The sequence below is a fragment of the Urocitellus parryii genome, chromosome 4 (genome assembly GCF_045843805.1).
Source record: "Urocitellus parryii isolate mUroPar1 chromosome 4, mUroPar1.hap1, whole genome shotgun sequence".
Classification (NCBI taxonomy): domain Eukaryota; kingdom Metazoa; phylum Chordata; class Mammalia; order Rodentia; family Sciuridae; genus Urocitellus; species Urocitellus parryii.
In genome coordinates this window covers 63,708,307-63,733,859 of record NC_135534.1, presented here as the reverse complement: position 1 = coordinate 63,733,859, position 25,553 = coordinate 63,708,307, and the positions used below count along the sequence as shown (strand labels likewise).

The following is a 25,553-nucleotide window of genomic DNA, read 5'->3' as shown; positions in this document are numbered from 1 at the left end:
TGAATAACATCTCTAAAATAATTTAGAGAGGATTGTATCTCTTCACACTGACAGCTAGCTGGCTGACAAATGTAAAGCAGAAGCACACATTCTAGCATCCAAATATTTTCTTCCATTATAGATGCCAACAAAAGCATTAGTCATCTAGAAAATGTGATTGATACTACTGGTAGACATTAACAGTATAACTAAAAATTGCCTTATAAAATATAAATGTTTTTTCAATATACAGTCTATTTACCTTATAGAATAAGGAAGGAACTATACTTGGGTATTGACTCTTTGTCTTCTGCTTCATACGTGGTACAGAATATAAAACTGGGAAGAAGAAAAAAAGAATCTCAGAATATCGCAACATTGTTTAAAAGGAGAACTGTAGGCTGGTGTAAATGTTCAGTTGGTGGGTAACTGAAGAGCTTCCTGTGTTTGAATTGCTGCCAGTGACCCAGTCTGTCTTTATGTCATTCATCCCTCCTTTTTTTTTTCTTTGTTTTCCCTTACTCAAAATCCACAACCAATTTACAACCTAACTTTTGAAATTATATTAACTTTATGATAGGAAAAGTCACATAACTATATTACAAAAAAAAAATTTAGAAAACAGAATGGGGAGGCAAATGATCAATAGTTCCCTAACACTACAGATAGCAATGTGGTATATTTCATTCCTCTTTTTCTTCATTTTCATGTAATTGGCAAGCACAAATTATATATATTTATGGTATACAACATGTTTTGAAATATATTCATTACTGATATATATATTTTTAATATATTTATCATAATTAAGTTAATTTTGTATTTTTTCAACCTAACATGCCTTGTCACTGGATGATCTTCATAATTATTCTTCCAGTGCCTGTACAGTATTACATTAGGAAGGCATAATAAAATTCACTTAAATGTTCTCTAATATGCTCGTTATTTAGACTGCCTCCAAATTTTTGCTATTTTAAATAATATAAAACATTTTTACACATATAATTGGCTTTCCATGTCCCTGAGTTCTGCATCCATGAATTCAACCAACCACTGATCAAAAAAATTGGGAGAAAAATCGCTTCAATTGTGAACATATACAGACTTTTTTCCTCTTATCAATATTCCCTGAACAAAATAGTATAGCAACTTTTTTTAAAAATATTTTTTTAGTTGTCACTGGACCTTTATTTCATTTATTTACATGTGGTTCTTAAGACTCGAACCCAGTGCCTCACACATGCTAGGCAAGCACTCCCACTGAGCTACAACCTCAGCCCCAGTAACAACTTTTTACATAGCATTTACATTGTATTAGGCAATGTAAGCAATGATTTAAAATACATGGGAGAATGTGTGTTGTTTAATATGCAAATGCTATGCCATTTTATATTAGAGATTTGGACATTGATAGATTTTGGTATCCATGAGAGGTCCTGGAGCCAACCTGCCTTGGATACCAACAGGTGACTGTATTTTTCCATATTGAGAATTTTTCCTGTAGTACAGATTTTCAGAGTGGGATTAGTTGGTCAGAGATTTGTAGTCCTTGTTTAATATTTTTTTCTTAAACTTTCTAATTATAGCTAATACTGTGTACTTGTCTTCCCTATCTTTAGCCACTTCCCCCAAATATTGAACAAAAGCAAACAATCAACTTTGTCGTGTAGCCTCCCTAAGAGTATGACTATTGAATATGAGAAGTTACATAGAAATTCTGACTCCAGTCATTATGAAGACCATGTTGAATAGTATGATTGAAATGCAAGGAAATTAATCTTTTTTTGTAATGGAAAACCTCTCAAATTTATTAGTAGATTAAACATTTTTTAAGAGAGAGGGAGAGAGAGAGAGAGAGAGAGAGATTTTTTGTAATATTTATTTTGTAGTTCTCGGCGGACACAACATCTTTGTTGGTATGTGGTGCTGAGAATCGAACCCGGGCCGCACGCACGCCAGGCGAGCGCGCTACCGCTTGAGCCACATCCCCAGCCCAGTAGATTAAACATTTTTAACCATTGAGATGCAGTTTAGTTCTATCAGCCCAGGTATTGCCTAATAGTTCTTACAGTATAGAGGTCTTTGTTTTTGAATATGAAAATCTGTTTTTCGTTTAAGCTAATCCCAATGAAAAGAAACAGCGGATTTTTATGAATGCAAACTGTTGGAAACAGTTTGTAGAATGTGCCTACAAAAATTTTCAGTTGCTTTTGCATTTACAGTATTTCCAAATGAGCAATCGTGATTTTTATTTAACTAAACTCCATATTCAAAAGAGCCTACTCTTTTAGTGAAACTAACAAATCCTCAGTAGGAACAGCTTACTTCAATAAGTATGCCTTGAGCCAGTCCTTCTTATGAGACCCTTCACTAGGTACTGAGAATTACTAAATTGAATATGTGTATTAAGTTAGTGTCCACAGATCAAGAGAACCAGTCTCACTTAATGACAGCTACAGCCAAAAGGTAGGCGAAAAGATGTACAGAATCTCACTCTGAGGGGGTGTATACTATGTTCCTTGACTTTCTGCATAGCCATAATAACAAGTGCCAATCTAGCAATCCCATTAATGGGTACATATTCAAAAGAAATGAAATCAGTATGTTGAAGGAGGTTATATACTTTCCCATGTTTATCACAGTGCTATTCACAATGGCTAAGATATGGAATCAACCTAAACGTCCATCATCAGATTTCTGATGTTTTAAATTGTGGCATTTAGTTGGGCTCAATTGTGCATATCTGTAATTCCAGCAACTTGGGAGGCTGAGGCAAAAGGATCACAAGTTCAAAGCCAGCCTCAGTTACTTAGTGAGACTCTAAGTAACTTAGCAAAACCCTGTTGTAAATTTAAAAATAAAAAGGTCTGGGAATATGGTTCAGTGGTTAAGTGCCCCAGTACCAAATAATTAATTAATTAAAAATATGGCATATATATATATATATATATATATATATATATATATGAATGTTGTTGAGCCATAAAAAGAATGAAGTCCTGTCATTCATTACAGCATGGATAAATCTAAAGGACATTATGTCAAGTAAAATAATCCAGGCACAAAAAAGATAAATATCGCACGTTCTCTCTTATATGTGAAATCTTAAAAAAATTAGAAGTAGAGTTGAATGGTGGTTCCTAGAGGTTGGGATGATTGGGTGGAGGTATATGGTTAAAGAAAATATGATCATAGTTAGAAAAGAATAAATGAGGAGATCTATTGTACAGCAAAGTAGCTATAGTTAATTACGGTATGTTATTTATGAAAAATGTAACAAAAGTAGATGTTATATGCTCTTACCACAAAAATGTGAGGATAAATAAATTATAAAAACTGTATATACATATATGTTATTACTAGAAGAAAGGCCATCAGAAAAGATAATGAGCTGAATGCAGTGGCAAACTCCTGTAATCCCAGTTACTCCTGAGACAGAAAAGGCAAATTTGAAAGCAGCAGAGGCGACATAGTTTAAAAAAAAAAAAGTAATGATATTTATCTCTACATAGTGGAATATTATCAACTTTATTTCGTTTATGATGACTTTTTTAGGAAATTAAGTTATTAATTCAAAGTTCTTAAAACTATCTCATCAATTATGATTTCTATGAAATAAAGGAATTAACTTATTTTCTTACAAGAAAAAATAATCCATTCATCCACTGAAGGGCATTTAGGTTGGCTCCACAGTTTAGCTATTGTGAATTGTGCTGCTATAAACGTTGATGTGGCTGTGTCCCTGTAGTATGCTGTTTGTAAGTCCTTTGGGTATAGTCTGAGGAGAGGGATAGCTGGGTCAAATGGTGGTTCCATTCCCAGATTTCCAAGGAATCTCATAGTGCTTTCCATATTGACTGCCCCAATTTGCAGTCCCACCAGCAATGTATGGGTGTGCCTTTTTCCCCACATCCTCACCAACACTTATTGTTGTTTGTCTTCATAATATCTGCCATTTTGACTGGAGTCAGATGGTATCTTAGAGTAGTTTTGATTTGCATTTCTCTAATTCTAGAGATGATGAATATTTTTTCATATATTTGTTGATTGATTGAATATCCTCTTCTGAGAAGTGTCTGTTCATGTCCTTGGCCCATTTATTGATTGGGTTTTTTGTTTGTTTGTTTGTTTTTGGTGTTTAGCTTTTTGAGTTCTTTATATACCTTAGAGATTAGTGTGTGATCTGATGTGTGAGGGGTAAAAACTTGCTGCCAAGATGTAACAATGGGTGCCCATATGATGATGGTCCCCTAAGAATTATGTCATCTAATATAGAAAGGGAAAAAAATTGTCATGTAGTAATATAGGCCTCTTAATTTGTGTAAGCATCCTCTGTGATGTTCACACCATGATAAAAACCCCTAACAATCTAACAATGCATTCTCAGAATGTAGTCCCCCATCTCTAAGCAATGCATGACTGTGATTGGAATCAACCTATACTATCTGTGAAGATAGGATTTGAAGAGGGGAACTGTTTAGGAGTCTTAAGGTGTTCCAAGTAACAGGTTGGCTTTTGTTGAGTAGAAATAAACACCATCCCCCAAAAAATTATAAAATGTTGAAGTCAGGGAGGATAAGTCCTCCAACTTTTTTTTGTACCAAGGATTGAACCCAGAGGCGCTTAACCACTGAGCCATATCCCAGCCCTTTTTATTTTTTATTTTGAGACAGGGTCTCACTAAGTTGCTGAGGCCTGCTTTGAATTCACCATCTTTCTGCCTCAGCCTCCTGAATGCTGCATTTACAGGCGTGTGCCATCACACCTGGCTCCCCCACCTTCTTAAAGATGTTCTCAAAGTTGTTCTGGGTTTTCTAAATCATTTTTACATAATTTTTTTGTCAGTACTGGAGATTGAACACAGGGGCATACTACCATTGAGCTATATCCCCAGCTCTTTTTATTTTATATATTAAGACGTAGTCTTTTTTTTTTTTTAAGAGAGAGTGAGAGACAGAGAGAGAGAGAGAGAATTTTTTTTTAATATTTATTTTTTAGTTTTCGGCTGGCACAACATCTTTGTTTGTATGTGGTGCTGAGGATCGAACCCGGGCCGCACGCATGCCAGGCGAGCGCGCTACCGCTTGAGCCACATCCCCAGCCCCTAAGACGTAGTCTTACTAAGTTGCCTGGGCTAACCTTGGACTTGATCCTCCTGTTTCTGTTGTACTTTCATACTTGACATACTTGAATCCTACTAAATTGTTTTGTGACCCAGTATATGGTATATCTTGGTAAATGTTTCTCATGTACTTGCTGCTGTTAGGTGTTATGTTCTGTAAATGTCAGTTAAGTCAAGTTGGTTATTCTGTATCCTTACTGGTTTTCTGAGAACTCCACCTGATGCCCTGAGCCTTCTGAGGTTTTCTATTCTATTAGGAGAGAACAGGAATTATTGTCAAATCTGTGCAACATCTGTGGATCATTTTCTCTAATCCATTTGGGTGGTTCTATTCTTAGCCACAAATACTTTCTTCACATAACATGTACTGATCAGTACTCAGCTGAATACTTGAAGGTGTCCTCTGCAGGTTTCCCATGATATCTGTCTATCTCTGTCTCTCTCTCCCACCCTCCTCTTCATCACTCTGCAGTCTCAACTCCAGCCACTTTGGCCTTCCTGAATTCCTAGTTCTGCTTCATCAGTTCTGGGAGACCATCATCCTCTCTGCCTGGATTCCCTCTCCTATGTCTCAGCCTAGGAACTTTTTCTGGCAGTAGGTCATTACTTAATGTCCAGTGTCTTAAAAACTATATATATACATACACACACACACACACACATATACACACATATATATATTTATAAATACATATTTATTAAATATTTTTAGTTGTAAAAGGACACAATACATTTATTTATTTATTTATATGTGGTGCTAAGGATTGAATCCAGTGCCTCACACATGCTAAGGAAGCGCTTTACCACTGAGCTTCAACCCCAGCCCTCTTCCATATATTTTGAACAGTTTTTAGTTAGTTTAGTCCCTGATATTCCATCTTGCTTGGAAGCAGGAATCCATTTTCCTGATACTTTTTCATATATTTCATAACTTTTTGTGTCATATTTGGAATAATGTTCACTGTGATCACTTCTCTGTCCACATGGAGTTCAGAGGTTCTGTTGTTGATTTTCTATAAGCAGCTGCCTTCCCCTGTATTGGGTATTATCAGATTCTTTATCTAGATTCTCCCTACCTCATAGAAACAATAAAAGCTAATGGTTTATTAAGTGCCTCCTGTGCAGCAAGCATGCATTAAGGGTTTTAAATGTATTACCTCATTTAATCCTTATGGTACCATGTGAACCAGTCATTAACTTCATTAGAGATATGAGATAATTGAGATGGAGAAGTTAAGTAGTTTGCCCAGGGTTACACAGGAGGTGACATGGTCAGCTCTCACACTCAAGTCCAACAGACTCAGAGCCCACTGCTTCCTAGAGAGTACCGCAAAGCCCATGGTGCCCATCTGAGGTTATTTTGCTGAGTACAAGAAGACCGCTACTAAAACCAACTCAAAAAGATTCTTCTTATCTGTTCTGGCAATAACAGTAAGCATTTTACAACATCTAAGGAAGGAAAAATACTAGTACAGCTAGAAAAAAATCATTTTGTTTGAAGTTCTGTCAAGTGACCGGAAGAAAAAGAATTGAGTGCAGTTCTTTAGATAATAGAAGAAGAATGTAATTTTAGAAATGCTGAGTCAAGAGGGTAGAGGAGGGGGCTGGTGTGTAGCTCAGAGGTAGCATGTAGGAGACCCTGACTTCCATCTCCTCCACCATGGGGTGGGGGTGGGAAGGTGAGGGGTTGGAGCCAGAACTGTGGCTCAGTGGTAGAATACTTGCCTAGCATGTGTGAGGCACTGGGTTTGATCCCTGGCACCACATACAATAAACAAATAAAATAAAGGTATTGTGTCCATCTACAACTACAAAAATATTTAGAAAAAAATTTTTCTAAATATTTTTGTGAGGGTAGAAGAGGGGAAAAGGAAGAAATTATTCTGAGATGATATGATTTTGGAAGGTGCTGGAGCAGTGCAGAAGCTTGTGTTGCTGTCACTGCAGCCTTTCATTCCCTTCCATAAGAACCAAAAAATGAACTCAAAATAGAGCAGGGAAAGGAATGTTTAGTGTCAACCATTGTTGCCAAGTTAAAATGTTTTGAATTGATTCCAAGCGCCATAGCACAGTACAATATTAACATTTTATATATATTTTTTAGAAATTTGTTCTACCTTCATTTTTATAAATGTATGAGCATTTTTTAATTTTTTGTAATATCCACATTTTTTAAATGTTTATAACCTTTCTTAGAGTGTGAAGGGAATGTCTTATAGTAGTTGAAATATTTTTTTTAAGTTAGTATTATGGAAATTTCTAGAACATCATCCTTATTTTTTGTATGACACCATTCCCTGTTGGAAAAAACAATAGAATCTGAAGTCTGAGATTTGAGAAGTCAAGATCTAAACTTATTTTGCCACTGGCCTGAGGGATTACAAATGAATAACTATAAGATCAGGCACAAGATTACTTCACTGACCTGTGGAGAATTTTCAGTAATAATTATAAATGAAACTATGTCAGGACGTTTGAAGTGGTGGCAGGAAATGTGGCAGGAAAAATGTAGTTTATTCTTCTAGAATTCCCTGTGGGTCTCTAGAATTTTTTAGGTATTCTTAAAATTTAGGAATTCTTAGAATTTTTTTAAGAGGAGTCAGTTTAAAAGTATTAGTGATCCTCCTCCTCCCCCTCCTACCCTCCCCCTCCCCCCTCCTACCCTCCCCCTCCCCCTCCCTCTCTCCTCCTCCTCCGTTCTTCAGTTGTAGGTGGACACATTACCTTTATTTTATTTATTTATTTTATGTGGTGTTGAGGATTGAACCCAGTGCCTTGTATTGCCACTGAGCCACAACCCCAGTCCATCCCTCAGTTTTCTTTGTCTTGCACTCCCTTGACAGACAACTATGCTTGTGTAAATATTATTTATATTTAATATAGCACAAATGGTGCTGTAGATAAATACATTTTGAACATCCAATACTACTTTAATTAATATGCCTTTTAGCTATGGTGGGTAATATACCTTGAAACTCAGATTAGAAAAATATATATTTTCCTGTGTAACACTGCACAGGGGACTTTTCCTTTTGTGTCAATATACCTGTTTATCATTTAGTTATACCTGTTTATTATTTAGCATATAGTTCTATGACATTAAGTAAACTTCACAGTGTTGTGGCACTGTCCTCAGTATCCATCTCATCTTGCAGAAATGACTTCCCATTACTCACCGCAGTTCCTGACAATCACCTTTCTACTTTTTGTCTCTATGATTTTGACTCCTTTAGATATCTCATATAAGTGGAATTATGGGGTTTATTTTTTTGTGACTGGCTTATTTCACTTAGCATACTGTCCTCTAAGTTCATTCTTGTGGTAACATTGTCGGAATTTCCTTCCTTTTTAAGATCTGAGTAATATTCCATTGTATGTATGTACCAATTTTATTTGTCTTTTCATCTGTTACTGGACACTTGGGTTGCTTCCACCTTTTGGCTGTTGTAAATACTACTACTGTGAACATTGGTTTACAATTTTCTATTCTAGTCCATGCTTTTAATTCTTTGGGGTTTCTACCCAGAAATGGAATTGTTGGATTATATGTAACTCTGTTTAATTTATTAAGAAAACACCATACTACTGTTTTTCCACACCAGCTGTACTATATACAGTAACATTAACAGTGTACACAACGGTCCAGTTTTCCACATCCTCATCAACACTTAATGAAAATAGCTTTTTGAAAATAGCCATCCTAATGAGTATAAAATGGTATATCATGGTTTTTTGATTTGCACTTTCCCAATGATTAAAGATGTTGGGATCTTTTCATGTGCTTCTTGTCCATTTATATATCTTCTTTAGAGAAATATCCATTCAGGTTCTTTGCCCTTTTGTTGTTGTTGTTGTTGCAGGGTTGGGAGGATCCTGGGGATTTAACTTAGGGGCACTTGACCACTGAGCCACATCCCCAGCCTTGTATTTTATTTAGAGACAGGGTCTCACTGAGTTGCTTACCACCCTTGCTATTGATGAGGGTGGCTTTGAACCCACAATCCTTCTGCCTCAGCCTCCCAAGCCACTGGGATTTCAGGTGTGCACACTGCACCTGGCTGCCTATTTTTTAATTGGGTTGTTTTTTATTGTTGAGTTTTAAGTGTTCTTTATATATTCTGGATATTAATCCCACATCAGATATATAATTTGCAAATACTTTCTCTCATTCTGTGGGATCCTGTCATTTTATTGTCCATTGATGCATAACAATTTTTAATTTCAATGGTCCAATTTATTTTATTTTAGCTTTTTTTAAATTTTTTTTTGGTACCAGTGATTGAACCCAGGGGTGCTTATCCACTGAGCCACATCCCCATCCTTTTTTATTTTTTTATTTTGAGACAGAGTCTCGCTAGAACCTCAGTAAGTTGCTGAGGCTGGCTTTGAATTCAGGATCCTCCTTCCTTAGCCTCCCAAACCACTGGGATTACAGGCATGCACCACCATGCAAAGCTATTTTATTCTTTTGTTGCCTGTTGTCAGTCAGTATTTAACAATAAAAAGGGAAAGATACTAATAAATATTTCTTCTCTATTTGAAACATATTTTACTTTTGATTGTAAACATGATCTCTATCCTCTTGTAACATGCATGCATGAACAGACAGTCCTGTATAATCGAATAAGTAAATTAACATTTTGAAACAGTTCAATTTTAGGTGCTTTTCCTGTTTCCAGACATTTTCTTGAAGCAAGCAAACTAGCTAATGGTTTTTAATTTTTTTCTAGCTAAATGCAGATAATGAAAGAGAAGAAGGAGAAGAGTTTGAAGACAATATGGATGTTTTTGATGACAGCAGTTCCAGTCCTTCTGGTACCTTAAGAAATTATCCACTCACCTGCAAAGTTGTTTATTCCTACAAGGTTTGTATTAAGATATTGCTGATATTAAATTGTGACAAACCTAAAGATACATGTGACTGTGTCTACCCAGCTTCTCACAGGACGCCTAGCATAATGTTAGTATTCAGTTAATATCTAAAGCAACGAAACATAATGATGAAGAGTTTAAGCTCTGATATTAGATTGCTTGAGTTAAATCCTGTCTCACTGCTTATGAACTACATGAGCTTACACTAGTCAGCCTCTTAATTTCTATGAGCCTCAGTTTCCTTATCTACATGATGGGGATAATATTGTAAAATAAATGTGAAGATTAAATGAGAGATTACCTTTATAGCAAAACACTTGGCCTAGTACCTAGTTCAGTAAATACAGTATATTCAGTAAATACAGCTCTTACCCTTACTCTCTATTGCCTGCTTGGCATAAACCCTCCATTAGAATGAACCTCAAAATTCATATCAAAAGAAAATTGTTTCACAAAGCAGTTTTTAATACTTTGCCTTTACTCATCCTAATATAATTCCCTCTTGTCCATATTGAGCAGGAAATCTGGATTAACAGATGCCAGAATTTCCAAACTTGGTTTGGTATAATAGTTCTTACTCTCTCTCATCCTTTCCTGCTTTTCCAATTACTTTATATTCAACACAAAGTAAATGGTGTTTCAATTTTCCAGTTCCTTTCTTTCCCTCACTCCCACATCCAGTCTGTCAGCCAGTCCTGTTGTGCCCACTTCCAAAACATATCCTGAATCTATCCACTTTTCACCATATTTACTGCTCTCATCTTTGTCTAGGCCGTTGCTTTCATTGTTATAAGATGGGGATGAGCCCTCAAAATTAGGCTTCTTTGACACTAGCTTCCCAACAATCCATTTTCCAGCTAGAATTATCTTTGACACATAAAGGAGTTAATTCCATTCCCTTTTCTAAAAATAAAAAAAAACACACACACACTTTTTAAGCTTTAAATGTTAATTCCATTCCTTTTCCTAAAAAACCCTTCCCAGCCCGAACTCTTCACTGGGATCTGTAATGTCTAGCCTGATCGAACTCCAGGCATTCTTCCCAGCTTTATGTCAGGCCATTCCTCCACTTCACACACTCAGTACATTGGCCACTCTGGCTGCCTTTCTGGCTTCAAAAGTACCAGGTTCCTTCCTGAGTACACATCTTTGCACTTGTTGTTCCCTCTGATTAGAACTGTGTCTCCCAATATCTCTGTTTACTGCCCTTATCTTCATTGTAGTTCAACTCAAATAACCTCCAAAGGTCACCTCAGCCACCTAAACACATAGCTCTTTACTACTCTATCCCATAACACTGTTTTGTTCATCATACTGATGTTCATCATCTGTCACTCAACTACGGAAATATGTTCTGAGAAATGCAGCATTTGGTGATTTTATCAAACATGAGCTTATACAAATCTAGATGGTATAGCCTAATAGACACCTAGCCTGTGTGGTAGAGATATATTATTTCTGTTCATCAGACCATGACAAACAAAACAACATGAGATTAAATCAAGCACAAGATAAACTCATGCAATCCAGAGATGCAATAAACATGACATGTACAAGGCTACTGTTAGCCAGCATAAATTGTTTTACAGTAAACTTTTTCTTTTAGTAAGTAGAGGATTACACACCAAAATAATGATTAAAAAGTATATTAAATATAAACTAATACCTAGTTGTTTATTATCATTATCAAATATTATATACTATACATAATATGGTGGATTTGTTTACACTAGTGATGCCACAGACATACGAATATATGTTATATTATGACATCATGATGGCTACAATGCTATTTTTTAATTTTTCAACTCCATTATAATTTTATGGGACCACCATATATGTGTGATCCAGTGTTGACCAAAATGTCATTATGTGGTACATGACTGTATAGCTCTTAGTGCCAGCCAGATTAAGTCTTACTTGTCTTCATATTTCTTTGCCTGCTTCCCCATTAAAGGCTTATGAAAGTATAAACTTTGTGTCTGTACCTTTTCTGTGTCATGAGCTCCTGGGACAATGCCTGGCACACAGTGGGTCTTGTGAAATTAATAAATGAATGATGTAAGGAAGGCATGAGCAAATGAATCCTTCTCTGGCCCCTATACTAATAGAGAAAGCAAGGGGAAAAGGTTAATGCTAAGGGATAACAACAGAGGGACTGTTCTGAGAGACTCTTTAACTGTCATACACTGGGCAGTCTCACTCCACTCCCCAGTCCTGTGTTGCCAAAAGCTGGCATTATATACTTTTCAATATCAGCTATTCCTGGGTTTTTTTGAGTTTAACATCATTTCATTATATTTAAATTCATAATACTTACTGTTTTCTTTAAAAAGTTAGGGTTTTTTCCTAGTGTACATTGTTTTGATAATGTTTTGAAAATTTGAAATCATCTTCTAAGAAATTTGGGGATATTTTAAAACTAGGGTTCAGAATGTTTTCTAATATCACCTCTCCTTGTTATATTTACTTGAAAGTTTCAAAACTAATTAAGGTCCTTACATGGAGAGAGTTCTAAGTGTCTAAATTGTTTTAAACAGCTAACATTCAGGCTGGGGTTGTGGCTCAGGGGCAGAACGCTCACCTAGCACGTGCAAGGCCTGGGTTCAATCCTCAGCACCACATAAAAATAAATAAATAAAATAAAGGTATTGTGTCCAACTACAATTAAAAAATAAATACTTAAAAAAAAACAGCTCACATTCATCCATTGATCTATCACAGTACCTCCATTGATCTATCCCAGATACGTCTCTGTGAAACCAGACTATCAGAATCTATTTAGGGCTGAGTGCAGTGGTGCATGCCTGTAATCCCAGCAATTCAGGAGACTGAGGCAGGAGGATCGTGAGTTCAAAGCCATCCTCAGTAATTAGCGAGGCCCTAAGCAACTCAGTGAGACCCTATCTCTAAACAAAATATAAAAAGGGGCTGGGGATGTGGCTCAGTAGTTAAACACCCCTGGGTTCAATCCTCAATACAAAAAAAAAAAAAAAAACAATCTATTTAGTCAGTTAATCACTGAGCTAAAACTGAGTGCACAATATATGATAACCTTTGTGATGTAAGAATTAATATGACACTATCCCTGCCTTCCAGGAATAGACAGACTATGGAGTAGTTAAATAAATTTTACAGACAAGATGGCATTTAAATTAAATCATAATCTAGACTTTTCTAGGTAGAGAGAGAGGATAGGGAAAGGAAGGATCCTTCTAAGCAAAGGGAACAGCAGATATGGAAACTGGGATGAGAGGATAGGGTGTTGAGAACAGTTTACTTTTGGATGTGTAGGAGAACTGAGAGGTGGGGAATAACAGAAGATCTGAAGGCATTTGCTGTCAGATAATAAAGGGCCTTGTATACTAGGCTCAGGAGTTTGGTTTTTATTCTGGACTTTAAGGAGATAACTCTGGTCTTTGTGTAGACACTCAGGAGGATAAATTAGAATAGAGAGAGATCAGCTGGGCACAGTGGCCCAAGCCCAGAGTCCCAACTACTTGGAATGGCTGAAGCAGGAGGAAGATGGCTTGAAACCGAGGTGTTCAAGACCATCCTCATAGCAAAACTCCATTGCAATGAATGGAAAAAAGAGAAAGAGACTGACTTTGAGCCTAATCATGATTTCTGTGGCCTACACCAATAAAAAAGGACTAAATGAACCTGGTGAGAACACAGAAAAGCTATATTTAATATTCAGATTCAGAAGCTTTAAAAGTATTCATAACTTTTAATCTTATTAATATCCACCCTAAGGAAATGAGCCACAATATAGAAAATGTTTTAGATACAAAATATTCTTTCAGGGTTTGGGATATAGTTCAGTGGTAGAGTGCCTACCTAGCAATGTGTGAGGCCCTAGGTTTGATCCCCAGTACTGCAACAACACAAAAGTGTTCTTTCATTATCTTCTACTTTATAATAGCTCACAGTTTGCTATGGAGTTCTATAACAGACTGAAACATATTAGGACTTAAGGAGACATTGTGAGACCTTGCATATATTTAATAGCCATTGACTGACCACTTGGCTGCCTGTAGTTGGAATAAGTGAGAAATACAGTCCCCGCCTTAAGTCATTCTAATAGGGAACTCATAAGGACTAGCAGCGAGCTAGAGCACCATGGTAGTCAGTGTGAGATGGACTCATGGAGTCTTAATGAAAGGAAGAAGCAACTGGCTCATTACCAGTGGTCTGAGAAGGAGAGCTGGGCCACAAGTCATGAGAAGCTACTGCTTCTTTGTTCATTTCAATCTCTTCAATAACCCTACAAAGAAGATATTATCAGAAAACACCATTTATTCAACAAACAATTACTTGAGCATCTCTGTATACAAATACTTTGCTCTTTCTGGGCTCTGTGATGTAGCACTGATCAAAACAGACAAAAATCTGTCTTTATGGCACTTATGTTCTGGTAGAAAAAAAAAGAAAGAAAGAAAACTGAGACTCAGATGGTCTCTTGCCCATAGAAACAAGACTGAAACTAGACTTTTATACCTATAATAATCTAATCTATTCATCAGACAGGAAAGCTGGAACAGAGCAGACCAGACAAAAGGAGCAGCCGGGTATAAGCATAGAAGCAAGAGAGACATGGTGCACCTAGACCACAGGGAAGAGTGTGCTGGTCCAGGGTACCCCGAGGTTCACGGGGACCAGACTCTAGGTCTTGATTGCCATGTAGAGGACAACCTTGTGCAACAGTTGTCATTGGTGTGTGGCGTCGGCACGGTCATGCTAGTGTCCGCTTCTGCTAGAAGACTCCTGCTGCACTGGACCTCAATGGCTTTTGCACAAGGACAGCAACATATCCTCTTTGCTCTCACACAGGGTAGAGACTAGTCTGGTTGTGTTGAGACTTTTTAAGTCTTGGCATGTAATTTAGGAAAACGGCTTTACTACAGAAGTACCTTTTACTGGTATATTCAGGACACAGTGTGGTTTCAGAGTAGCAAAGAAATTCCATTGAAAAAGCTATCAAGAGTAAATGTGGACCAACACTAATTATCTCATTCAACAATTTATCCAATGCTTAAATCCTGAAATTGCCCATATTTACCTCCTGTTGACTAATGATCTTGGCAGTGTCACATGGCCCTCTCGTATGCTGTCTTTTTTGTAGGATGCTGTTTTTGTATATGCTGAATTATATTAAAAATATCATATAAAAAATATCCTCCAAGCTATTTGGCTTTTTTTATTTCAAGAACAGAAGAACAAATTTTTAAAAAGAGTAAATGAGACCAGGTCCCCTCTCATCCTGCAGGAGTTCTCTCTCTTTTCTTTTCAATTAAATAAATCCTCTTTTACACTTAAAAAAAGTAAATAAGTGGGTTTCATATATTGACATAAGAGGTAATTTACTTAAAATCTGGTCCTGGAGCGGCTGGGGATATAGCTCAGTGGTAGAGTATTTGCCTAGCATGTGTGAGGTTTTGGGTTCAAACCCTAATGCTGAGGGGAGAAAATCTAGTCTTATAGTATTCTCTAATTTATCATCCATTTTCAAGACTATTTTTGTCTTAAGGAGCTATGGTAGCATCAGAATCTGGGTTTTGATGAAATGTTTAAAGCTTGCGAAATGTGAAGTGAATCTTAGAAACTGACTAACTTTCTTGCCCAATTTTTGCTTGTGTAACTTGGAGATATTCTACACTTTGAAATTGTGAGATTTGAAAAACTATATGGTCTCAGTTGACAATTTTAACTGATCTTGGGACTTGGGGGAAGCTTTTAAGGCTTTTACTAGAGAGCCAGAAGATACTCACAAGCCCACCTGTTAATATGACATACAAGGCTCTTTAGGAAGCAAAGCCAAACAGACTCTCCAACCCCTCTGTGGAGCCTCTGAGAGTCTCCTCTCAGGTTTTGTGGTCCTAAGGGAAAATCTGGTGACTGGTGCTATCAGGGACAATAAAGCCATCACAGATTGTGTAGAACCTCCAAGGATCAACCCAGTCTCCATACTAATATTGGAGCATAATCCAAATTTTGCCTGATCTCAATCATGGCCTTTCCCACAATTTTCCTCTTTGGGCCACTATTTTGCAGCAATTCCAGATCAACCCTCGGCATTGCTTAACCTCCATCCAATCCATGTACATAGCTCTTTACATTTTCCATGCACCTCCATGGTAGCCTTTGGTAGCACTTCCGTTTCAGTGCCTTCTCCTCTGCCTGTGCTTCCCAAGTCGTCATGGTTCTGTGCTTATTCATCCTACATTAACTCCCCCATCCTCGAGAGAATGGCAGGACTGTCATTTTGAAGAAATGGAGGCTGAGTAACTTACCACTAGGTACCTGAGCTGAAGCTTGGAACCCACATCCTTCACTTCCAGCACAGTGCTGATCACTGACCTGATTGCCTCCTGAGGATCCAGTTTTAGTTGCAGTTTTATTTTGTTTCATTTTTTTAGAGTAAAACTTCACCTCATTATGATAGTTTTACAGCATTAAAATTTTTATGTTTCTCAAAATCATTTCAATATTTTGATCCCCAGTTTTTGTTCTGACCAGCTCACATCTGCTCTTTATCTAACCTTTTTAATTTTGTCCATGACCATCCTCCATTGCAGGCTTCTCAACCAGATGAGTTGACCATTGAGGAACATGAGGTGTTAGAAGTGATTGAAGATGGAGATATGGAAGACTGGGTAAAGGTATATTCCTTTGCTCATATCGCCCCTCTTGTGACATTTTTAGGAGTTTGTTTTGGTTCTTATTATGTCCGGTCCAAACCTTTGTGTGTGCAAACCTGTTTTGTAACCATGTCTTTTACCCAGGCTCGAAATAAAGTTGGCCAAGTGGGTTATGTGCCAGAAAAGTACCTACAGTTTCCCACCTCGAACAGCCTACTGAGCATGCTGCAGTCCTTGGCCGCTTTGGACAGTCGGTCACACACATCCAGCAATTCCACGGAAGCAGAACTCGTTTCAGGCAGCCTCAACGGAGATGCCAGTGGTAAAGACTGAAACAAGGCACTCTTTATTTGGTCATTTGACCTAAACTGTATTACCCTAGGAGTAAGCCTTCAGTAGGTTAAAAAGCACTTTCTTCCTGTCTTTTGTTTCCCTGTTTTGATCACAGTGAGTAAAAAAATTACAACTTTGAGTGGTGCTCTCTGAGTTGCCATGTGAGCATAGGGGTGGTTGCAAAAGCAGCCTTGACTGTCTTTGTTCTTAACCAGATTTGTCTCTCTCTTGCTTTCTAGTCTGTTTTGTGAAAGCACTTTATGATTATGAGGGCCAGACAGATGATGAGCTATCTTTTCCTGAGGGAGCAATCATTCGTATCTTGAACAAAGAGAACCAAGATGACGATGGCTTCTGGGAAGGAGAATTCAATGGGCGGATTGGAGTGTTCCCATCGGTGCTAGTGGAAGAACTTTCAGCCTCAGAAAATGGTGATACTCCATGGATGAAAGAGATTCAGGTACCAGAGTGGAGAGAGCTGAATTTTAAAATGTTTAAAGGGATGGAGGTGTGGCTCAGTGGTGGAATGTTTACCTAGTACGTTCAAGGTTTGATCCCCAGCACTGCTGAAAAGAAGAAAAGAACAGCTGCTTTAAAACATGATTAAAGAAAATGACTCCCTAGGGTCTCTTGAACCAGGCAAAAGTGGGTTGTAGTCTCTGTGCCTCACCCTCCGTGTTCCAGTCCTCAATTGCCAGATGTCTATATAGCTGAATTTCAGAAACCAGAGACTTGACTGTCAGACCCTTGTGGGATATGAACCTATTATGCCTTCATTCTTCTGCATTCTGTGAATCCATTAACCAAAATACTAAATCGTATATAATAAATAAATAATAATAATAATACTAAATCGTGGAGAGAGAAAAAACAAATCAGAGAGAGAATGTGTTATGTCCATGGTTAGTTTATGTGGTACAACTCTAAGGTGGCTCTTCGTTCCATCACACTCAGAGCCCTACCGCATAGCCCAGGGCCTGTCAGAGCCCCTGTCCCACAATAAAGGGGCTGTAAGGTTTTGCTCATCAGTAGGAAACTTGCATTTACAGGAAATCCTAATTTAGTCAGTTCAGTTTTTCTCTGGGGATCTGTTACAGCAGCCTGGCAGGTAGAAGAATAAAGAAAGTGTTTGCCAATCTTGTTTGTGTGATAATAACTTAGCCTCATGTACAAGAAGCTCAGCCAATTATTGTATCTTCATATGTAAAAACAGTACAATTTGTCCCCTTTTTTGTTCTTCCTTAGCTTTGTTGAATTGACTAATTTATCATATTTTCAATTAAAAAAGAAAAGCTTAGAGAATGGTTTGACTTGGTAACTGTTTGAAGATAAACTAAAATCAGTAATATAATGAGATCTATGATAGGAAACTGTTAAATGCATCATGAAACGGTTTGGGGTAGTTATTTTAGGTCCATTTGCTGACAAGCAAAAGGCTGACAAGCTTTAACACTCATAATTTAGTCCCAGAGAAAAGGAATGTGTGTTGAGCAGCAGAGAAGCAGCCAGCTCTCTTTCCTGAGGCCAAGAGCACCTGGTAACCTTGCCTTCTTCGATGCAGATCTCTCCTTCCCCCAAGCCGCAAACCTCCCTGCCTCCGCTACCGCTGTATGACCAGCCTCCCAGCAGTCCTTACCCTAGCCCGGATAAGAGGAGTGCCCAGCTCTTCCCCCGGTCTCCTTCAACAAATGGTAAGGGTCCTCCTGGGCAGGGTCTGAGTGCATTTTATTGCACAACACCACATAAATTGAGCTTTTTAATTCTCTCCCTTAGAAAACAGCCTCCATGCTGAGTCACCAGGATTCTCACAGGCATCAAGGCATACTCCTGAGACCTCATATGGCAAACTCCGGCCTGTAAGTCTCCTAGCTGGCAGGGTTATAGAATGCATAGTTCTTCCAAATCCAAATCAGCCCCTGTGTGTTGCCAAACAAGGATGAAATGAATTTGGGAAGGTAAAAAGAGTGATTGAGGGGCTGGGGTTGTGGCTCAGAGGTAGAACGCTCGCCTAGCATGCATGAGTCACTGGGTTCAATCCTCAGCACCACATAAAAATAAAATATTGTGTCCACCTATAACTAAAAAATAAATTTAAAAAAAGAGTGATTAAAAGGCTAAGTGGGTTATGTGCCAGAAAAGTATCTACAGTTTCCCACCTCGAACAGCCTCGACAGCTCTAAAGTCAATTCATCTTGGATCATTTAGTTTATACTGGAACACTTCTCACTGACATGGTAAGATCACAAGATAACCACTGTGCAGGTGTATTTCAATTGTATTTCAAGCTCTAGGAACATTGAAGTAGTATAATTGTAACATATTGAAACAATTGTTTTAGCAAGTGTTTATTAAGAATCTATTTTCCAGGCCTGTTTTTGCCTCTTTGAGGAGCATTGAAATACACTAAATGACCTCAAAGAACTCCTGTTCTCAGGGATATATTCTGACAAATAGTTACCTATGCTCACCCTTCACTTTATTGCCATCTTAGTTCCACTACCACTCCTCTTCAGGGTCATGGCTTTCATACTGGTAATCCAGTGGACTCTTTGCAATTCTGTTTTCCTTGACCCTTTATCACCATTCCTTGAACCACTAGGTTGATTCATTAAGCAGATGTGCTTTGAGTTCCTTATTAATGATTTGGGTCTTAATAAGTTTTTTTTTTTATATACTGGGGAATAAATCCAGGGGTACTATACCACTGAGTTATAGCCCCAGCCCTTTTTATTTATTTATTTTTTCAGACAGAGTCTTACTAAATTGCTCAGGCTGGCCTCAACCTCCTGGGTAGTTGGGATTACAGGCTGGGCCACCACACCTGGCAGGGACTTGGGTCTTGATTCTAAATGTGATTGGAAGCCATTGTGAGGTATTAAGCAGGGCAGTGTTGTGATTAGTTTTGTATTTTAAACACATATTTATGGCTACCAAGTGGAGACCAATAAAAGGTGGCAGAACTGATACAGGAGCCATTAGGAGGATGGAGCAGTTGTCCAAGCAAGAGGCATTAGTAACATGGGCTGGTGGGTAAGAGTAGAAATGGAGAAATCGGGGCTAATTTTCTTGTCCACCACACTTTGCTGGCTGGCTCTATACCTCCAGCTTTTCCTTTTCATTGACCTTAGCAGGTTTCTCCTCCTCTCTCCATCTCTGCTGATACTTTTCATGGTCCTATCCCTAGACTGCTTCTCTTTGAAGTCATTCAACATATTCTCCCCCAAGTTATCTATTCCCATGACTGTGAGAACCAAATCCCAGAATCATGTCTCTCAGTGAGCTTCAGACTTGTGGTAATCTCAACTTATAAATCTGAGACCAACGCCCAAAACTCAGCAAAAATTAGTGAATTACCTTCCCTCCAAGACATGTTCCTTCTTCCATTTTGCCTGTCTTGGTGAATGGATCCTCTATCCTACCAGTGCTCTGGCAGCATCCCTCAGACCTTCCTGGCCTACCTGCCAGTCATCACCAGGTCTTGCCAGGTTTACCTTGGATACAGGTCTCAAAACTCTTCACTGTTCTGCTTCCACCATTCCTGGTATCTAGTTCAGTTCACATCAGCCTTCATTCTGATGACTGGAAAGTCTCCTATGTTGTCAGCTCACTTGTCCTGTTGCCCACTTCCAGTCTCTTCTCCAAACTGTTATCTGAGACATCTTTTCATGGATCTGATATGCCTTACAATCCACCAAAGACTCCCTTGCCTACAGAATAAAGCCCAGATTTCTTTTTTTTTTAATATAGGGGGTTTTTAATATTTATTTTTTAGGTGTAGATGGACACAACACAATGCCTTCATTTTTATGTGGTGCTGAGGATCAAACCCGGGTCCCACCCATGCTAGGCGAGCGCTCTACGCTGAGCTACAATTCCAGCCCAAGCCCAGATTTCTTATAACATGTCTCAACAAGGCCCTTCATTTCTTGCCCCAGCCTGCCTCTCCAGCCTTCTCTCTTAGAACTGACTCCCAAGACATGCTGAGATGTCTTATTTCCCTAAGTATTGCGCTCTTGCCTTCACTTCCAGGCTTTAGCTTTGGAGAAGGATTTTAGGGCTTCAGTAACTGTTGTGCCCAGGGCTTTTATCCCAGGCAGCAGTCTCATTTGTAGGCTTGACATTTCACCCAGAACAGTACCTGCTTCTCGGGGTGGGAAATTTACACTGAAAGTACGTGCCCATGTCCTTGGATAGAGGACTGGTTGGACTTTGCAGATGCTCCAGCCTGAGTCTGGAAGCTGACTTACAAACCAAGACTTTGTTCATTACTCAGGTCCGAGCGGCTCCCCCTCCACCCACACAGAACCACCGAAGGCCAGCAGAGAAGATGGAGGATGTGGAGATCACACTGGTGTGACTATGGGCTTGCCCTTTGTTACCGCTACAATCAAGGCCAGGCTTGGAGTTTGGCCCATCCTGTTGTTTAGGCACCTTTGCATGATGGTGACTCTTGAACAGAGCAAAACCAAGGCAGATTCTCTGTGACTGGGTGGCCTGGTGAACTCCTCCCATGTTTTGAATATTTTGTGCCTTTTTTTTTGTTGTCATTTTCTATGTCATCTCTCCTACCATAGCACAAATCCTAGTGGGCCCTAGAAGCAGAGGAGAGCAGCCCTCATGCCTAACAGTGGTCCGTTTTTATAGGAGATTCCAGTCCAGGCCTCATTCCAGGGAATAGTCACAGAATTCTGATCATGTGTGCTCGTACAGTATATTACTGTGGCCACAAGGATGTGGCAAAGATCTCATCGTTCTTCAAGTAGCTTTTGTTCATCTGATTAAGTATTAATCAGATTCTGTTGGCTCCAAAAGGAAACAGAAGGAGGGATTCAGGAGAGGCTGGCTCCTCCCCGAAGTTCATCCCCAGATGAAGAGTGAAACCATACCAGGAAAAAGTAGACTGCCCGTTGCATTAGCGCCAGTTGCATTAACGCACATCTCTTCCACAACTAACAGATTTAAAATAATAACAGTGTCCTTTGTATTAATATTTATGCCATTCATTTAGTATTAGTGGGGCTAACCTGGAGGGGGCTAAACTAGTAGCCACATCTTGCCCATCACATAGACTAATAGAAAGGAGGCTACGGCCACAGCAGAGATGGAGCTTCCAGTTCTGAAATGAGCCGGTTTAATGTTCTTTTTGTCTTTGGACATTTTTCAACTCAGTTTTTACAGCATATACTCTTCTGACCAATATCTTTAGAACCTGAGTGTCTGATAAATTAAGGACACATGCCTGCTTGTTGAGCTTCTCTATCGGGGAGGTCCCTAGCACTATTTTGTTCGCAGGCTAGTGCACTGACCCAGACAGCCTGGTCGCTGTTGGTATAGACAAGCTGTCACTCATGAAAAATGCAGCCTCCAGGTCCTCCCTGATGCTTCCTAGGAAGGAAGAACCTGTGGGCCTGTGGAGGAAACTAGCTTCCTGAGCAAGAAAAGACTCTGACTGCACATCCCACACAAGTGCAGACTGATGAGCAAAAGGAGCCTTCTTCGAGTCCCAGGAGAGCTGGGGATGGGAGGGGTGCTCAGCAGTCTGCAGCACTGGGAACAGCGTGGGGCTCTGGAAGGTAGGGAGTGTGTTACCTAGGGACTAAGGGAGGCTTGCCTGTTGCTTTTCTGTTTTTGCTAAGAAATCAGATTTTTTAGAATTTAATCCAAAAATTGTATTATGCTTTGAAAATCCCATCCCTCTTAAGAATCTTTAGAAACTTGAAATGCTCACCAAACATCCCCGTGGGATTTTTGACAAAATGTAGGGTCAGAACCGAAGAAGTTTTCAGTTATTCATTTGATCACTTCAGTAACTATACCCTTGACTGTTCTCTATGGTTTTGGTTTTTTGCATTTTGTAAGCTGTTGATCTATTTGAGGTCTTTTTATGTTTATCAAACTTATTCTTAAGTTTAAAAGAGCAATTAAAAGGGTGGTTTTTTAAAGATTTTACAATTTGCTGAAATGTTACAATTCTAAAAAGTGCTTATTAAATAGAGCAGTTCAACTTGACACCCAGTCTTCTACTCTTTCTTTAGCTAGCCAAATTTTCCTTGAATTTGGATTTTTCACAACTTCAGAAAGTTGTTGAAGTCTTTTGTTAGATCTTAAAATGTTTCTTGGAAGAGCTGCTAATTTTATTTTTAAAAACAAAGTTGTAAAAATATGCCTCCTTTTTAAAAAAATAATCCCTCCCTCCAGGACATGTAACCCAGCATCACCATGCACAGGGCAGGGCTCAGAAAGAGTCTCTGTGCAGATGCGCTTTCTTTACAGTGGCTGTAAAAAATTTGTATTTATTATGTATAAAATATTGAATAATAAAAAATGGAATTAAGTTTTCCAAGTTTCCTTTTAAAAAGGTTTGGTTCAACAGACTTTTCCAAAAATACCATGTTTCTTACAAAGATACTCTTGGGCCCTCCTTTACGGCACTTAACAAATTCAGAGAGCAAGTAAATAACACCATGGGACACAGACCCTGAGACCACTTTTGTGCCAGGTATGATATCCTGGGTCCTAAAGATGGAAAGAAATAAGTAATGGTCTTTGCTTTCAAGGTTCTTTCCCAGTGGGGAAAGAAGACGGCTACATACAATGAGGACAATATTATGAGACATGCTGGAAAGAAAGGGCAGCAGCATGCTGGTGAGCTAAGGAGGGAGCCTGGAGGATGTGACCGTTGGCTTCCTGGATGTGGTCGTTCTGGATGCTTCTCCCCTTTCCCATAGCTACATCCTAAGAAGTAATGAACTGAGTGTGTATAAGGACATTTTATTGGTCCCAAGAAGGATATATCAAGTATGCAGCACAGGGTGGTCTCCACAAACTCCTCACATCATTTCTCCCACCTCCTGGGTCCTCACCTTCATAACTGAGATCCTCAATAGTCTCCTGCTGTACAGGAACACACAGGTCCCTCAAGAGGCCTGTGTGAAGGGATGTGTGTGAGGTGTCCAGCCATAAATCTGGGACACAGAATATTTCCATCTTCTGCTTTCCCTGCAGTGCAGGCTGCTCACATTTGAGATGGCTGTTAGCACTGGAGGCTTAGTCTGTGACCAGGGGCAAAGTTCAGCTAATTGCCCGGTCCCAGTGTCACAGCTAACCGTTGGCCTCCTTCACCTTAGGAACAAGCTTGATGCAGTCAAGCCAGACTCCTAGCATATGACCTGCAGCACTTCCTCTTTGACCCCACCACCCAGCCCATGTCCAAGAGCCACACAGAATCCATGTGATGTCATCTGGCTTCAGCCCTGACGCTGTTAAATGAGTGATCCTCCCTCCAAGCTGCTGCAACCCCAACTTTAAAAGGAATGGAATGAGGTGATTTCCAAGAGTTTATCCAACTCTTACTCTGGATCAGTTCAGTTATTCCAAGATACAAGTAAGAATATCACACAGCAGGTCACCGTAGCTGAGAACAGACCATGTAGATAGGCTTCTTGGAAGGCAAGCATGCTCACCACTCCACCACCAACACTGTCCAGCCATGGCTGAAGACTTCTTAGAATAACAAGAAATTGAAAAGAAAATTCCAGCAATTGGACTCATCCACTGAGACAAACTGTCGTGCTCCAGGTTGTAATGACATCCCGGGCTGTACTAGTCCCTGCCGAGGGAACCCAGCCACAGTTTTTGGTTTTGGTTCCAGTTACTGCCCAGCCCTCTTAAAGTAGCTTTATGACAAAATCTGGCAGCTCTGAAACCTTTGCATTTGTTTTTTTCATTGTAAAGTTTTTCCTGACAGAAATATAACCAAATAATAGAAATTTTAGATTAAAAGGAAGAGAGTTAAAGTTTGTCCTGAAACCCCACCACTTGACACAACCAATTGAGTTTCCACCTAGGTTCTTCCTGTGTTTGCTTTGTTCCTGCCTGATCTGCCAAGAACCATACGAATGCCAAAGAGCATCTTGTTCCTGGACTATTTTCCCTTGGTCCCAGTGGCCAAAAAAAACCACACATAGTCCTTCTGCCATGTCTGTTTCTGAGAACTCTGATCTGGGAATATCTTCCTGAAGTGTTTTATCCTGAAGAATTGCAGAAATTAACCCATGAGTAGGGTCCACACCCCTTCCACACTGTACCAAACATTTGCCACAGCTGGCTGCTGAGAGGGGCAGGAAGAAATGGGGGAAAGACTGTGTGCAAGCCCTGAGCTATCTCAGATTTGCCCTGAGGGGCTGAGGCTCAGCCCTTCACCTTTCTAGCCCTCATTTTCCTCATCTTTGAAGGTAGGAGTGAGAAGGTAATGCCAACTTCCTAAAGTCCAAAAGGATCAAACAAGATAATGTACACATGAGCTGAAGATATTATTTCAGAGAAAGCCTAAAACCAGAGGTCGTGTGTCTGAAGATGGAAATATTCACACATTCTCACAAGTGGGTCCATACCTTGTGTCAAGATTCCTTCAGAAACCAGCTCTGTTACTCTGTCCATTCAGCAAACTACTGTACCAGGCTATGTTCTGGGCACAGGAGTTCAGCCCCTGTCCCAAACAGGCTCACATAATGTGGGGGAGTCTCAAGAAAACAGAGGAGCCAGGGCTAGGAGATGACCAAGGGGTAGTAGGTACCAGAACGAGGGCGTCTGTCATTTAAGGCCTC

The 25,553-nt window shown here is 39.2% G+C and overlaps 1 protein-coding gene across 1 annotated transcript in view; it reads left to right on the top strand.

Annotated features, from left to right (window-relative positions):
- Positions 1-23,218, top strand: part of Fchsd2 (FCH and double SH3 domains 2) — a 251,959-nt gene extending 228,741 nt beyond the window's left edge. The window contains exons 14-20 of the mRNA XM_077796870.1: positions 9,832-9,966; positions 16,552-16,635; positions 16,759-16,936; positions 17,187-17,407; positions 18,509-18,638; positions 18,721-18,803; positions 21,221-23,218. Coding sequence (XP_077652996.1) covers positions 9,832-9,966; positions 16,552-16,635; positions 16,759-16,936; positions 17,187-17,407; positions 18,509-18,638; positions 18,721-18,803; positions 21,221-21,304 — 915 coding nt within the window. The 3' untranslated portion in view covers positions 21,305-23,218. The remainder of the gene's footprint in view (positions 1-9,831; positions 9,967-16,551; positions 16,636-16,758; positions 16,937-17,186; positions 17,408-18,508; positions 18,639-18,720; positions 18,804-21,220) is intronic.
- Positions 23,219-25,553: the final 2,335 nt, after the last annotated feature.